Source organism: Schistocerca cancellata, chromosome 1, assembly GCF_023864275.1.
Source record: "Schistocerca cancellata isolate TAMUIC-IGC-003103 chromosome 1, iqSchCanc2.1, whole genome shotgun sequence".
Classification (NCBI taxonomy): domain Eukaryota; kingdom Metazoa; phylum Arthropoda; class Insecta; order Orthoptera; family Acrididae; genus Schistocerca; species Schistocerca cancellata.
The window spans coordinates 573516294-573532056 of NC_064626.1; the positions used below are offsets into that span (position 1 = coordinate 573516294).

The 15763-nt window shown below is 38.6% G+C and overlaps 1 protein-coding gene across 1 annotated transcript in view; it reads right to left on the reverse strand.

Moving 5' to 3' along the window:
* Positions 1-548: 548 nt before the first annotated feature.
* The window catches only part of LOC126181686 (protein Peter pan), a 98871-nt gene continuing 83656 nt past the window's right edge, over positions 549-15763 (reverse strand). Inside the window, exon 8 of the mRNA XM_049924790.1 lies at positions 549-830. Coding sequence (XP_049780747.1) covers positions 697-830 — 134 coding nt within the window. The 3' untranslated portion in view covers positions 549-696. The remainder of the gene's footprint in view (positions 831-15763) is intronic.

A 15763-nucleotide genomic window follows, 5' to 3' on the forward strand; every position in this document is an offset into this window, starting at 1 on the left:
CATGCTAAAGGACTGGAACAAATAAATATTAGCAGTTCATATCCCTCTTCTAGTATATCAGTTCACATCCATTTCCCAAACAGCTGTCATGTGACTCAAGTGTTCATTTTATGGATCTGAGAGACTAAGACTTGATGAAATAACCAGTTTGTATTCATCAATATCAGTACAACCTCTACAAATACCTAAATTACAAAAAATTAATTGTTCATTTTCTTCAGTTGTACTTCCCAATAAATTATTAAGTAACTATGCAATTACAATTTACTACAGGAATACATTAATAAGGAAGGTACCAGTTTAAAATCCTGTTAGTGTTACCAACATCAGAGAGAAACATTAGCTCAGAAAAGAATGGGAGTACGAACCTGATATTGCCTTGATGAAATAGTCATCCTGCCATTCACCTAAAGTGACTCAGGAAAACTACGAAAATTCTAAATCAGTATGGCTTGAAAGGGATTCAATTCATTTGAATAAAAGTCCATGTAGATCCAAAAGGTTACTTCAAAAGGGCAAGGAGGAGGAGCAAAAAAGAAAGATAAAAGTAACAGATAGGCACAGATCTAATCTGCACATAAGGTGGTTCAACAGCTGTAATATAACTCTTAAATAAAAAATGTTATTTGCTAATAATTTTTGTGCACTTTAGTTGAAACATTGTCTCTCTTATTTACACAATTTCTACACTTATTATCATCTGGACTTAGAGTGTCTTTTTTTCTTTCTGTGTTTAAATTTTGGTGTCTCCTCAAGACGAGCTTTCTTGTTCCTGTGAAAATCAGTTCCTCTTTTTCTTTTAACTCCTTTGTCATTGCCAGTGAACAAACCTGAAAAAAGAAGTTAACAACCTAAATTAATTTCACATCCCCGTTATTTTATAAAAATAAAGTGAAAAATGAAAAGCACATTGCAACAAATACATAAAATGATCACATTAGACTGAAGATTTGTGATTATTCTTCAATAATGTGCACTACGCTTCAATTCGCTTTGTTTACTCTTTCAATTAAAGTCTTCCTTTTCTGATTCAGCATTACTTCTTAGGTTTGTTCCTGTTATTACATGAATGTAATATATGTGACAGTATGAAGTAATTATACAGAAGAATCTCCCATTCTGCAGTGAGGAGTGTGCTGTCTCGGAACTTCCTGGCAGATTAAAATTGTATTCTGGAACAGTAACTGAACCCAAAAATTTGTCTTTGTGGACAATGTTCTATCGCCTAAACAACCAAAGAGCAACTCATTATCTAACCTCACGACTTCAATTCTGTGAGTCCCTAGGCTGTGGCTAAACCAATTCTCTGCAATATACTTCTCACAAGTCCCACAAAGCGTACAGTAGTGCTTCTGCAAAGTTTGGAAAGCAGGAGATACTCGCAAAATTGAAACTGTGACAATGGGTTGTGGTCATGCATGAATACCACAGTGGGGCACAGAATGTTCGACATTTGAGTCCATCAGAAACAAAGTGTTCATTTGCTCAGGAGTTTCAGAATTGCGTACTTTTATATGTAGATCATAAAACATTTTAGGAATGTTATGATATGGGATGATTTAAAAAACTGCATGTTGAAGAGAGCATATGCTGAGCAAGATTATTTGGATGGTTGTGATATGCATAAATATAAAGGGGTTATGGAAGAGCACTTGATATTGTGGTTGTCTGCCAGCAACAGAGCTTTCACTCACAAGGGTGAAATTGTAGCCTGCACAGCATATCATACTGTTGCAGTGAGATGTGCTACATACCATATTTACCTGGAAGAAGCGGTCCCCAGAGGTAGACTTTTTGAAACCAAACATTCGGTGTTGTAGATTAAGATCCCAGGTATCACAGCCTGCTTTTTGACACTTAATAGCATTAAAAAGCTGTATTATACAGTGAGCTAGCATGGCGTGATGGATAGAATAATGGCTTCATATGCACGAGGTTGTGGGTTCGAATCTCATCAGGTGCAGTAATTTAATTTTATTTTTTAAATGTAATTTTTTATTTCCGTTTCTTTGTCACACCATTTTAATCATAATATCAATTTCTTCATTTGATTGCATTTTTCTTCCTATCATTCTTTTTCCAGTTGAAATCTTGGTTCATTTGTTTTTAATTAATTTTATGTATTAATTTTTATTTAATTTCCTTTGTTTTATCATGCTGATTTTTCTTCCAGGTTATTGCAATCATTATATCTATTTCTTATTTGCTTGAATTTTGTTTTACTTACAAAACCTTCTTTCATTTACACCTTTGGCTTTATTTCGTCCATAGTGCAACAGGAATTTAGGTTCTGTTTTAAATGTTTGTGTGATGATTACCTTGCAAAAAAAACTGTACATCTGGTAATGAAACACATGTTTTTCACACCACTTCTCAGTCAGTACAAAAAGATGATTTTATCTTTTGTTTTTAACTGACAGATTGCAATTTTAAGTACCTGCTTAAAAAGTTAACATTATACCTATTCCAAATTTATGCCATTTATTGTCAACATTTTGATACTACAAGGGGACATAAACTAAACAGAAAGAAATAGATTACATTAATTTGTAGACCTTTCTGTCCCCTACATTTTTTGCTTGCTAACCCTGTCATCTGTAGTGTCACTATTTTTAATCACCACCACCACCACCACCACCACCATCATCCTGATAGAACGGCTGTGAAATTTCTCTCTTAGCTGTCACAAATATTTGGCTATTTCTTCTGAATACGTTGTGATTCCTGAGGTTATGGTTACTGTGGAGTACAAGATTAAAGCTGTTTTAATCTGAATACATATCAGATTTAACTTATATATCGACATGAGAATGTTACAATGTCTCTTGCTTTGAAACTTATTGTCTGCCCACCTCTTTCTGATCTGCGGTGTAGAACCAGCAGTTGACACACACACAAACCCTTTCAATCCCATCATATGTCATGATGAGCAACAACAAACCGCAGCACAAAATACATAAATATGCCAATGGCTCCTATATAGACTTTTACACCTTCTTCAGAAATGAGTATTACTGTTGCACATCTGTCCAATTTTAAAGTCAATTCAGTTCCATCTACAAATGAATTTAGGCAAACTGCACTTTAAATGTGGTAGATGTTTCTAAAATGCCAAATTACCCAGTATAGATTCCCATGGTTGGCAACTTGGCATAATTTGCTGCTCATTCACTACCCCCCTCCCTGTACTAATCCTATTTCTCAGCCAAGCTAACATCTCTGATCCGCCTACAACCCATCCGTAGTGTTGTGTTAGAACAACTGTGAGAAACTGACTGCAACATCTTCTAGAGTGCAAGTCATATGTAACAACTGCAACTAACATTTCATTGCAACTAATATTTCACATGTTTTAGGGAAACCTGCTTTGTACGGTGTCAGGAGGAGGCAAACACAAAAAGGGTAGGAGTCTATTAATTGTCGGTGGTTGAAAGGTATGGTGAATGATGGTACCCCTTAGTGAAATGGCAGCAAAGGACAGGAAATGACACCAGGTGCACTCAGTGTGTATACCTGGGGGCCTCATTCAACATGTTGAAGAGGCTATTCCAGCAGCCGTTGAGGGAGCAGCTTGGAACTAACTGCGGATTGTGGTGCAGACTAGAACAAATGATACCTGTCATCTGGGCTCCAAGGTCATTCCAGTGAATGGCAGAGAAGGTTGAAAAAACCACCCTTGTGCAAGGAGTTTCAACTAAGTTCACAATTTGCAGCATTGTCCCCAGAACTGATCGTGGCCCTCTGGTTCTGAGTCAAGTGGAAGGACTGAACCAGATACTTCAAAAGTTCTGTGACAAGCTAGGCTGCAGCTCTCTGAAATTGTGCCATAGGGTTGAGAACTGTAGGCCTCCCCTAAATTGGTCGCTGTGTACTACACATCGACGTGTACTACTCAGGGAGCTGACTGTGTGTGGGGTGCACACAAGAGTTTTTTCAATTAGGCTACTCCCCATCCAATCCAGACAATGGTAACTGTATGAAACCCAGAAGTATCAGTGTAAGATCGAAAGAAAGGCCTCCCACCAGTGAGAGTATTAAAATCCTAATGGTAAACTGCCAGAGTATTCACAACAACTGCCAGAGTTTGAATCGTTCATGAAAACCAGTGAAGCTCACATAATACTAGGTACAGAAAGCTGGTTGATACCTGAAATTGATAGGAGTGAGATTTTTGGGGAAAATTTAAATGTATATTAAAAGGATAGGCAAATGGGAAACAGAGGTGGTGCGTTTGTCACAGTAGATGAGAAATACAAATCCACCAAGATAGATATTGAACCTGCATGTGAGATTGTTTGGGCAAGTTCAGTATCAGGGGTGGGCATAAAATAATAAATGGATCCTTCTATTGCCCAACAGGCTCATCTCCTAATGAAACTGAAAACTTTGAGAGAAAACCTCAGTTCACTTGTATGTAAGTTCCCAAATCAAACTGTATTCATTGGTGGAGACTTCAATCATCTAACAATTAATTGGGAAAATTACAGTTTTGTTAGTGGTAGGCGTGATAAGACATCCTGTGAAACTTTACCAAATGCTTTCTCAGAAAACTACCTAGAACAGATAGTTAGGAACCCCACTCATGATGGAAATATATTGGATCTAATAGCAACAAACAGACCTTACCTCTTTGTGGATGCCACATCAAAACTGGTATCAGTGACCATGACACAGTTGTGGTAACAATTATGTACAAAGGACAACTAAAACATGCACAAAGATGTCCATCTTATCAAGCTCTGATTGAATATTTACAGCTTCTTTCAGGTAGTACTTCATTATAGATGCCTGCATCACCTGCAAAAACTCTGAGATTACTATTAATATTGTCTCCAAGATCATTAATATACAACATGAACAGCAAGGGTTCCAACACTCTTGCGTGGGGCACACCCGAAGTTTCTACTATATATGACGATTACTCTCCATCCAAGATAATGTGCTGCACCCTCCCTACCAAAAAGTTCTCCGTCTAGTCACAAATTTCACATGATACCCCTTATGATTGTACTTTTGACAGTAAGCCTAGGTGTGGTACGTAGTCAAATAACTTGGAAAATCAAGAAATACAGCATCTACGTGATTGACTTGATCCAATGATTTCAGTAGTGTCATATCTCAATGAGGAACTTGAAACTTTCAACACAGGGCAATGGCATGTAGAGGAACTATGGCTCAAGTTTAAAAGAATAGTTGACCATGCACTTCATAGATATGCACCCAGTAGAGCGATACGTGATGCCTTTAATAACTATGAGCAGAATATTGTAAAGTGATCTTTTGCAGAACCCAAAGAAATTCTGGTCATATGTAAAGGCAGTTAGTGGTACCAAAGTTAGTGTCCAATCCCTAGTCAATGACACAGGAACTGAAACTGACAGTAGCAAAGCAAAAGCTGAAATGTTTAACTCCGTTTTCAAATTTTTCTTTACAGAGGAAAACCAAGGAGAACTACCCCAACTGAATCCTTGTACCACTGAAAAGATGAATGAAATAAGCATTAGTGTCAGAGGTGTTGAGAAGCAGCTGAAATCGTTAAAACTTAACAAAGCTCCAGGGCTCGATGGAATCCCCATCTCCAGGGCCCAACGGAATCCCTATCAGATTCTACACTGAGTTTGTGGCTGAGCTAAGCCATCTTCTAACTATAATCTATCACAGATTTAAAAAAAAAATAAAAAGTAACCGTGCCCAGTTCTTGGAAAAAGGCACAGGTCACACCCGTCTACAAGAAGGATAGTAGAAGTGATCTACAAAACTACTGTCCAATATCCTTGACATTGATTTGTTGTAGAATCATAGAACATATTCTGAGCTAAAACATAATAAGGTATCTTCAACAGAATGACCTCCTCAATGCCAATCAGCACAGATTTAAAAACATCGATCATGTGAAATCCAACACACACCTTTCTCAAAACATACTGAAACCATTGGATCAAGGCAATCACGTAGATGCTGTATTTCTTGATTTTCCAAATTATTTGCCTCCATACCACACCTAGGCTTACTGTCAAAAGTACAATCATAAGGGGTATTGTGTGAAATTTGTGACTAGACTGAGGACTTTTTGGTAGGGAGGGTGCCGCACATTATCTTGGATGGAGAATAATCGTCACATGGAAAAGTAACTTCGGGTGTGCCCCGCGCAAAAGTGTTGGAACCCTTGCTGTTCATGTTGTATATTAATGAACTTGGAGACAATATTAATAGTAATCTCAGAGTTTTTGCAGGTGATGCAGGCATCTATAATGAAGTACTACCTGAAAGAAGCTGCATAAATATTCAGTCAGATCTTGATAAGATTTCAAAGTGATGCAGATATTGGCAACTTGCTTTAAATGTTCAGAAATGTAAAATTTTGCACTTCAAAAAATGAAAACTATCCTATGACTACAATATCAGCGAGTCACTGCTGGAATCGGCCAACTCATACAAATACCTGGGAGGAACACTTTGCAGGGATACGAAATGGAATGATCACAAAGGCTCCATCATGAGTAAAGCAGCTGGTAGACTTCCGTTTAGTGGTAGAATACTTGCGAATTGCAATCAATCTACAAAGGAGATTGCTTACAAATCAATTGTGTGACCAGATCTAGAATATTGCTTAATGTGTGGGACCCATACCAGATTGGACGAACAGGGGATACTTAATGTATATAGAGAAGGGAAGCATCCAGAATGAGATTTTCACTCTGCAGCGGAGTGTGCGCTGATATGAAACTTCCTGGCAGATTAAAACTGTGTGCCCGACCGAGACTCGAACTCGGGACCTTTGCCTTTCGCAGGCAAGTGCTCTACCATCTGAGCTACCGAAGCACAACTCACGCCCGGTACTCACAGCTTTACTTCTGCCAGTACCTCGTCTCCTACCTTCCAAACTTTACAGAAGCTCTCCTGCGAACCATGCAGAACTAGCACTCCTGAAAGAAAGGAGAGCTCCTATAAAGATTGGAAGGTAGGGGACGAGGTACTGGCAGAAGTAAAGCTGTGAGTACCGAGCTAGAGGTGTACAAATTCCCCTTGGAGCCTGCTTGCCCCTAGCTCCTCTGCAACCACTCATGCAGGTCAGCCTGCCACGACGTAAACACAAGAGTGGTGTGTACTGAGGCATAGTGGGTAATGTGGCCGACTTGGGCTCCCGCAAGCCTGGGCTACCTGGGTTCACGCAGGCCTGCCAAGCTTCACGGGACCCGCTCAGCTTGCTGCGCCTGACAACAGGTTGCGCTGTCAAGCTACCGTGACTAGAGTAGCCAGGTAGTTAGCCCGCAGTTCATTTATCGCAACGGTGGGGGCAGCACAATGAATAGGTCGGACTTTAGTGAGATTGAAAAAAAATTGACAACTGGCGAATACATGCTGGTAACGAAACAGAGCACAAGTGCCGCATGGAAAACGTTTTCGTGTGTTTATGAGGCCGCTTCAAATAAATCGGTAGGTGTGTCGCAATGCAAACTATGTAAAAAGCTCTTAAGTACTTATTCGGGAACCTCGAGTATGTTACGACATGTGTGCAAATTTGACAAGCAGTTCCCTCACTCCGTAAATATCTTGAAAGAGGACAAATATTTAGTGGCCGAAAAGTGAGTCGAAATGTGTGCTAAGGACCTGAGACCATTTAGCAATATAGAGGGAGAAGGATTTCATGGTAACACGCAAACAATGTCAAAATCTTTTGTAAGGTACTCTATTCCATACACTGTTCGAAATATTATGTAGACAGTAACGTTCCTCTTGATGGTCAAGTATGCAAAATTTCTTCAAGATAGGAATAAAACTGTAGGTTAGTGTAGAAGTGTGTAAGTAAAGTACCCTCCGCCAGGCACCATTCAAAATTTTAAGCAGACAGCGCCCTTCATCCTGCTTTGAATATCGAGTGTGCCAAATTTCATTAAGATCGGAATAAAAACGTACAATTTGTCGAATTCAGTTATGTAAAGTAACCTTTGCCATGCACCCTACGAAATTTTATGTACACTGTGACCTTCCTCTTGGTTTCAAGGTATAGTGGTCAAAATTTCATCAAGATTGTATGAAATACAAACACACGGACACAATGAAAACGCACTTTCAGTTTTCCTCAAATTTTCCAATTTTTCGGTCGATTTTCGAAAAATTTTATTTCATAAAAACTTTGTCCTGAGAATTACTAACACAGGAAAAAAAATTGCCAAATTGGTCCAGCCGTTCTCGAGCTTTACGCTTATCAACACATTTGGCAATTCATTTTTATTTATATAGATAATAAGCCCGAAATATACGCGTAAAGGAAGAATATACAAATAAAACCCAATATTTTTTGATCTGAAGTTAATATATAATGTTAGGGTTTGTCTTTTGGTGCTCAGGTAAAATAAAAACTTTTAATTAACGTTCATAATACGACAATGACGCACGCAGACTAAATGTCTGCGTAGCGCAGCTCAGCAGTAATATGGGCAGGCAAGCAAGTTTCCCACAGCCTGCCCAGGTAGGGTTCTGCTTGGCTTGGCTGGGAGGGAAGAAGCCCGCCCGTTCTGTTGACAATGCGCGGCGGCCTGCCCGCCTGGCCACCGGGCAAGCATGGGCGGGTTAAAAGCGGAACATGTACACCTCTGTACCGAGCATGAGTCGTGCTTCGGTAGCTCAGATGGTAGAGCACTTGCCCGCGAAAGGCAAAGGTCCCGAGTTCGAGTCTCGGTCGGGCACACAGTTTTAATCTGCCAGGAAGTTTCAAGGGAAGCATGTTTGTTTGATCCATGGAACAGTGTCACAGAGATACTGAAGGAACTGAACTGCAAGAGTCTTAAAGATAGATGTAATTTATCCTGAGAAAGTCAGTTAAAGTTTCAAGAACCGGCTTTAAGTGATTACTCTAGGAATATACAACAACTCCCTACACATCACTCACATAGGGATTGTGAGGGTAAGATTAGAATAATTACTGCATGGACAGATGCATGTAATCAATCAGTCTTCCCACAATCCACATGAGAATGGAATAGGAAGAAACCCTAATAACTGTTACAATATGATGTACCCTCTGCACACACATCTCATGGTTGTTTGCAGAGTACAGATATAAATAAAAATGTAGAATACATTCAGTCCACTTCTTAAATTTCTTGTCATCCCATTATCTACTGATGTCTATTGGTATGCGATGAGTCTTGCCACAAAAATTTATTCTCACGATAACAGTTACAGTCAGTTTATTATTACTTATTCTGTTTGTTAGACAGTTAAACTGGATTAATTTCCCTCCCTGTTCCATTTGAGTGTCACCATCAAGTTGTAAAGCTGATTAAAAGCAGGTAAAGTTTTTACCCAGTACTCTAATAAATGAAAATCCAACAATATTTCTCATTTGCAGCCCACTCAGTAAATCATTACAGCCACTCATAATTAAATAAAATACTTATCTGGGTTCAGAATCAAGTAATGTATTTTGAAGGGCAACATTTCCACTTTTCAATGTTATCTTTACCTAAAAAGCAACATTAATGTTTGTATATGGCATCCATGTACGTATGAGAACTTTTACTTTGTTCAAATAAAACAATGGTTTGTAGGATGGTAGAACTTAGTGTTTCCTCCTGTGTTTCACAAAACTGTCAAATTTTTAGTGGTGCAATAAATTGTTACAGTGGCTAGTTCATTGTTTCTCACCTGTCCCTTGGACTAGTGCCATATGAGTTGATGTCACATGATTGTTTGAGCAACGCTGATACTGTATTGAGCATTTCAGGAAATCTTGAGGCTAACTGATTGTGAATACTGTTTGCTCAACCCTGCCCTTCCGAATTCTTCAAAAAAAAAATCAGTAAGTGACATAGTGAAGCTTGATCTGTAAATGTAAGATGACACCTATATACTCTATTAAACAACATAAATATGTTCACCTCAGGAGCAATATTTTAATCTGTATTTTAATCTGTATTTTTAAAATGATGAATTTGGTAAATAAAACCTCGTCCCATAATGGGGGAAATATGGTTCACTGAATAAAGAGAATCAAACAAGCTGACAATGGGCAACAAAATGTTAAATACATAATGATAGATCATGTGATCACTATGTTTTACTTGAGCTACAGGCATATGATTGGTCCCATAGTTTTCAGGCATCAGCTGTAGCTCTGTCTGTCACCATATACAGGGTCTGCCTTAGAAGATGGCAGTGAGACACGGTAAGGATAGTGAACATGAAAATTACTAGCTTCTGCATGGTCTATTGCGAAAGGAGTCTTATGACTAGGGACTGGAAAATGTAGCTCCTTTTTTATTATTAGCCACACAAATTTAGAAGTGAAGACAAACAAAGCCTTGTTGTTGTTGTTGTTGTTGTTGTTGTTGTTGTCGTCTTCAGTCCTGAGACTGGTTTGGTGCAGCTCTCCATGCTACTCTATCCTGTGCAAGCTTCTTCATCTCCCAGTACCTACTGCAACCTACATCCTTCTGAATCTGCTTAGTGTATTCATCTTGTGGTCTCCCTCTACGATTTTTACCCTCCACTCTGCCCTCCAATGCTAAATTTGTCATCCCTTGATGCCTCAGAACATGTCCTACCAACCGATCCCTTCTTCTTGTCAAGTTGTGCCACAAACTCCTCTTCTCCCCAATTCTATTCAATACCTCCTCATTAGTTACGTGATCTACCCATCTAATCTTCAGCATTCTTCTGTAGCACCACATTTCAAAAGCTTCTATTCTCTTCTTGTCCAAACTATTTATCGTCCATGTTTCACTTCCATACAAGGCTACACTCCACACAAATACTTTCAGAAACGACTTCCTGACACTTAAATCTATACTCGATGTTAACAAAATTCTCTTCTTCAGAAATGCTTTCCTTGCCATTGCCAGTCTACTTTTTATATCCTCTCTACTCCGACCATCATCAGTTATTTTGCTCCCCAAATAGCAAAACTCCTTCACTACTTTAAGTGTCTCATTTCCTAACCTAATTCCCTCAGCATCACCCAACTTAATTCGACTACATTCCATTATCCTCGTTTTGCTTTTGTTGAGTTCTTTGAAAATGGCAAAAAAAGTGCAATATGGGAACTTTGTCACTGGAATGTTTATTTTTGCAAAAACTTCAACACTTTTTCTTCCAAAATGGCCTTTGTTTTCTTCTTTTGGCTGTGTTTGAGCTTTCAAAACTGATTGTTCTGTCAAAAGCAGCAGCAATTTTGCACCAGTGAACTGAGTGCATCTCCGAGTTATGATGTTTCTGGATGTTATTTGTCTTTTCCCAACCAATTTAATGATCATAAAATCTGCAGACTATTAATTTTGACCTTTCGTGAGCATTCATAACCTTGCAACCCATGCTTCACAATGCTACAGATAGAACTGATATGGCAGTTAGTGTAGAACTAGAACCGAACACACGGTGACTCTATTTTAACATTATGGGAAGAATTTTGGCGCAGTTGAAACATGTTACAAATTTTGTTTTCCACTTGCTATAGCGCAAAGTGCAGGCTTCTGGGATTGTAAGGGTTGCAATCGAAATCTGTGAACCAGGATTATTCACTTCATTTATTCAAAATAAGAAAACAGCGAGCAATGCACAACACAAAGCACTTGGGAACAGTTACCGCACAATTGCTTGTTGAGTTTAGCAGAGCATTGTAGGAGACTTAATTCAGGCCAGCACTATAATAGTATTTGATGCAACTACTATTCAAAACATGTCACCTAAATTGCCACAAAATAAGAGCCCACATAATTAGGTTTAGCTAAACATACATACACCCATGTTTCTTTGTCATAAAATGCTAGGTCCCATGGCCAAGTACCATAGTGTGTATCTTAAATAGACCATTCAACTGCCCACAGTTGGCATGGCACCAGATCATTGAGTGCATTGATATGTCACTGTGTTCATGCACATTTTATTTTGCAAACAGAGATATAGAATGTAAGTAACTGAAAACTGGTTAAATTTTTGATATTTGTATGCAGAAAATAAAGCTATTTCAAACTACATCTGGTAAAATAGTTCATACGGATACAATTCATTACAAAATAGTGTTAATTAAGTAATTTCACATTTTGAGGCAGAATTTGCATCTGCTTTGCAGTTATCGCAAAATGGGAATTTTTCCAGTCTCTGCACATGATGTACAGTACAGACATAACTATTTTTTAAACTTTTTTTTAATATTTAGTAACATTCTTTTATGACAATCTGAAAAGACATGGCTATTGACCAGACAGAGGAGGAGTCGAGTCGCAGGCAGGCACAATAAAAATGGATGATCTGCGATCAATGCCTCCTCTATGGCTATCCTTTCCAGGTGATGTTATTCCATCCTGGATTTTCTGTTCTTTAATGTTTTTAAGTACAGCATGTGACTCATGCTGGGTTTAGGTGTAACAACTCACTTTGTATTTTAATGGTAACATCTTACTTTTGAATTTGAGGAACCCAAATAACAAAACAGCATTATGTTCATACACCTGTTAAAGTTTTTCACAGATTCACTTGCAACTGTTACAGGCAAATGCGCTTGAAAATGGGCACGATGCCTTATTGAGAAATTTGGCCCATTTCCATACCTTTGGTTTCATCAATAAACAAAACTTCCAGTTCTAGGTGGGAGAAATTTCTTGTTCACTTCATGAGAAGCCTCATCATGCTCAAGAAAGCAACAGTGTGGTGTGCAATTTCAGTGACTGGCATGATTAGTCCTTTTTCTTTTCCTGACTGTGGCTGGTAATGCAGCAACTAAATTCTCAGGAATACATTGAAATGATTCATAACTCCCCACCCCCGTCGGAGGTTCGAGTCCTCCCTCAGGCATGGGTGTGTGTGTGTGTGTGTGTGTGTGTGTGTGTGTGTGTGTGTGTGTGTGTGTCATCCTTAGTGTAAGTTAGTTTTAGCAAACTATGGTGCAAGAGATACTGCTACGTTTCCAGACAAGACTCCTACATTGCCTTACTTACAATGGAGGACATTTGCTGGATGCAGTGTTAAAGAAATGTATTTATTTATTTATTTAAAAATTTTCCCCAAGTGGCTCGTCGTCTTCTTCAAATTTACATGGAATAAAATATTCAAAAACTAATTCTTCAACAATAAATCACTTTTTGAAATCTTCCTGTCTCAATGGTTATCCCCATACATTGCTTTAAGCAATTATCATGCTCCAAACCAAATGGGTCTGGCTATAATTGCTCCATAAATGCAACTGTGTGGTAACTAGAAACATGGCATCTTTTCCCAATGAACTAGTGCTGCTTATTAAGGATACAGGGTACTTTACTGGCTCAATATTATGTAAAAATCAACACCTATTTCTTTCAGGCACTGTTTATAATGTATATGTTTCACAGATTTTTTGTTGATATCAGGTAATGCAGCACACTTTCTAAACAAATTAGAAGTATTTGGAATATTTTTGAACCTGCTTAGGGTTATTTAAAAAATTACACAGTAACTGATGCAACTTTTTCCCAAAATGCTTCCTCAAATTGAGGTACCATTTAATCCAATGTTACACATTTGAAGAAGACCAAAATTTTACCAGATATGCATGACATGATGGCTGAGGTAGTAGACCTATTTAATTCCACATATTATGTATATTAAAAGGATAAAAAAATATCACATCGTACATTTTAATTTTTAGAATTTTTTCCTAATAAAAATGTTATTTTTCTATAATTTAGTTGATTCTGCAATAAAGCTTAGGTGTACTACATGTATGGACTATTGCAAGTTACAGGAAAAAATTCAAGCAATGCTTTATAAACTTTAGGAAATATTTGTACCTGAATTCTGAATAATATAACTTGCGGGAAATTGCAAATGAAGATATGAGTCCAATTAAACTGTGCCTCGGAACATCACTGCAGCACTTCTTCATCTTCAAGCTTCCTCTTGGCACTCCTTTTAGCACTTCTTGCTTCTTTGGTAACTTGAAGAGCAAATCTTTCAGCTTCATGCACCTGTTGTCTGTCACATGGAAGCAATTGATCTTCCACATTAGACACACATTTTATGCCTTAATTTCTCAGGACTTCCACCCTTCCTATCACTCAATCATTGAAACATATCACTGCATCTAGTACACCAACTTTTAATGTATTTAGTCCTACAAAAACATTCATGGGTAATCTTTCCCATATGCAATGGTTAGAACTTTCATTTGTATTCTGAGTGCCTCCATGAAGACATTTACTAAGCAAAACAGGGTCACTCAGGTCTCTAACAATTGGTTTTACTTCATTCATAACAGGTTCAGGAAGAGAATGCTTATGATGGTATATTTGACCACTTTCTTTTGCTTTTTGGTAACCACACCAAGACTCTGCTCCTTTAGGAGAAAGTCCATGCACAGGGTGGTCGTCTGTGGACAACTTATGAAATTAGATTGCCCATACAGCTTTTCTCATTGCCATAACATCATTCAGAGGTGCAGTTAATCTAATGGCCAGTCCATAATAACTCTGAAGGAGGTCTATTTCAGTTTCTGTCAATCTGCCACGGCCAGACAGAGATTTTCCATCAGATAGCAACTTTCCTTTCATTTCTCCTTGTAGCTTCCTCAATCTAGCACCCATCCTCTTTTACACATGTCCACGACACTCTCATTTTGTTACCAAGGTATCACCATAAACATTGAACTCATTAATTTTATTGAAACCTGTAGAGTTTCCATCGCCCAATTTTTAAATTTGGTATATATAGGTCATTATTCATTTGAAACCCTACAATGTACATATCAATGTAATCAGGAAAGACTGTAGAATTTAATAATAAAGTCATAAAAAAATTCGATTTTTCCACCATTTACAGGGCTATTACAAATGATTGAAGTGATTTCATAAATTCACTGTAGCTCCATTCATTGACATATGGTCACGACACACTACAGATAGGTAGAAAAACTCATGAAGTTTTGTTCGGCTGAAGCTGCACTTCAGGTATCTGCCGCCAGAGCGCTCGAGAGCGCAGTGAGACAAAATGGCGACAGGAGCCAAGAAAGCACATGTCGTGCTTGAAATGCACTCACATCAGTCAGTCATAACAGTGCAACGACACTTCAGGACGAAGTTCAACAAAGATCCACCAACTGCTAACTCCATTCGGCGGTGGTATGCGCAGTTTAAAGCTTCTGGATGCCTCTGTAAGGGGAAATCAAGGGATCGGCCTGCAGTGAGCGAAGAAACGGTTGAACGCGTGCGGGCATGTTTTACGCGTAGCCCGCGGAAAATTGGCTCATGCCAGAACTGGAGACCGACAGCGCCGACTTCATCTTTCAACAGGATGGTGCTCCACCGCACTTCCGTCATAATGTTCGGCATTTCTTAAACAGGAGATTGGAAAACCTATGGATCGGTCGTGGTGCAGATCATGATCAGCAATTCATGTCATGTCCTCCACGCTCTCCCGACTTAACCCCATGCTATTTCTTTCTGTGGGGTTATGTGAAAGATTCAGTGTTTAAACCTCCTCTACCAAGAAACGTGCCAGAACTGCGAGCTCGCATCAACGATGCTTTCGAACTCATTGATGGGGTCTTGCTGCGCCGAGTGTGGGAGGAACTTGATTATCGGCTTGATGTCTGCCGAATCACTAAAGGGGCACATATCGAACATTTGTGAATGCCTAAAAAAACTTCTTGAGTTTTTGTATGTGTGTGCAAAGCATTGTGAAAATATCTCAAATAATAAAGTTATTGTAGAGCTGTGAAGTCGCTTCAATCATTTGTAATAACCCTGTATAAGCACCCTGTATCCTTGAGGGTTTAAGGAGACTAAGCAAG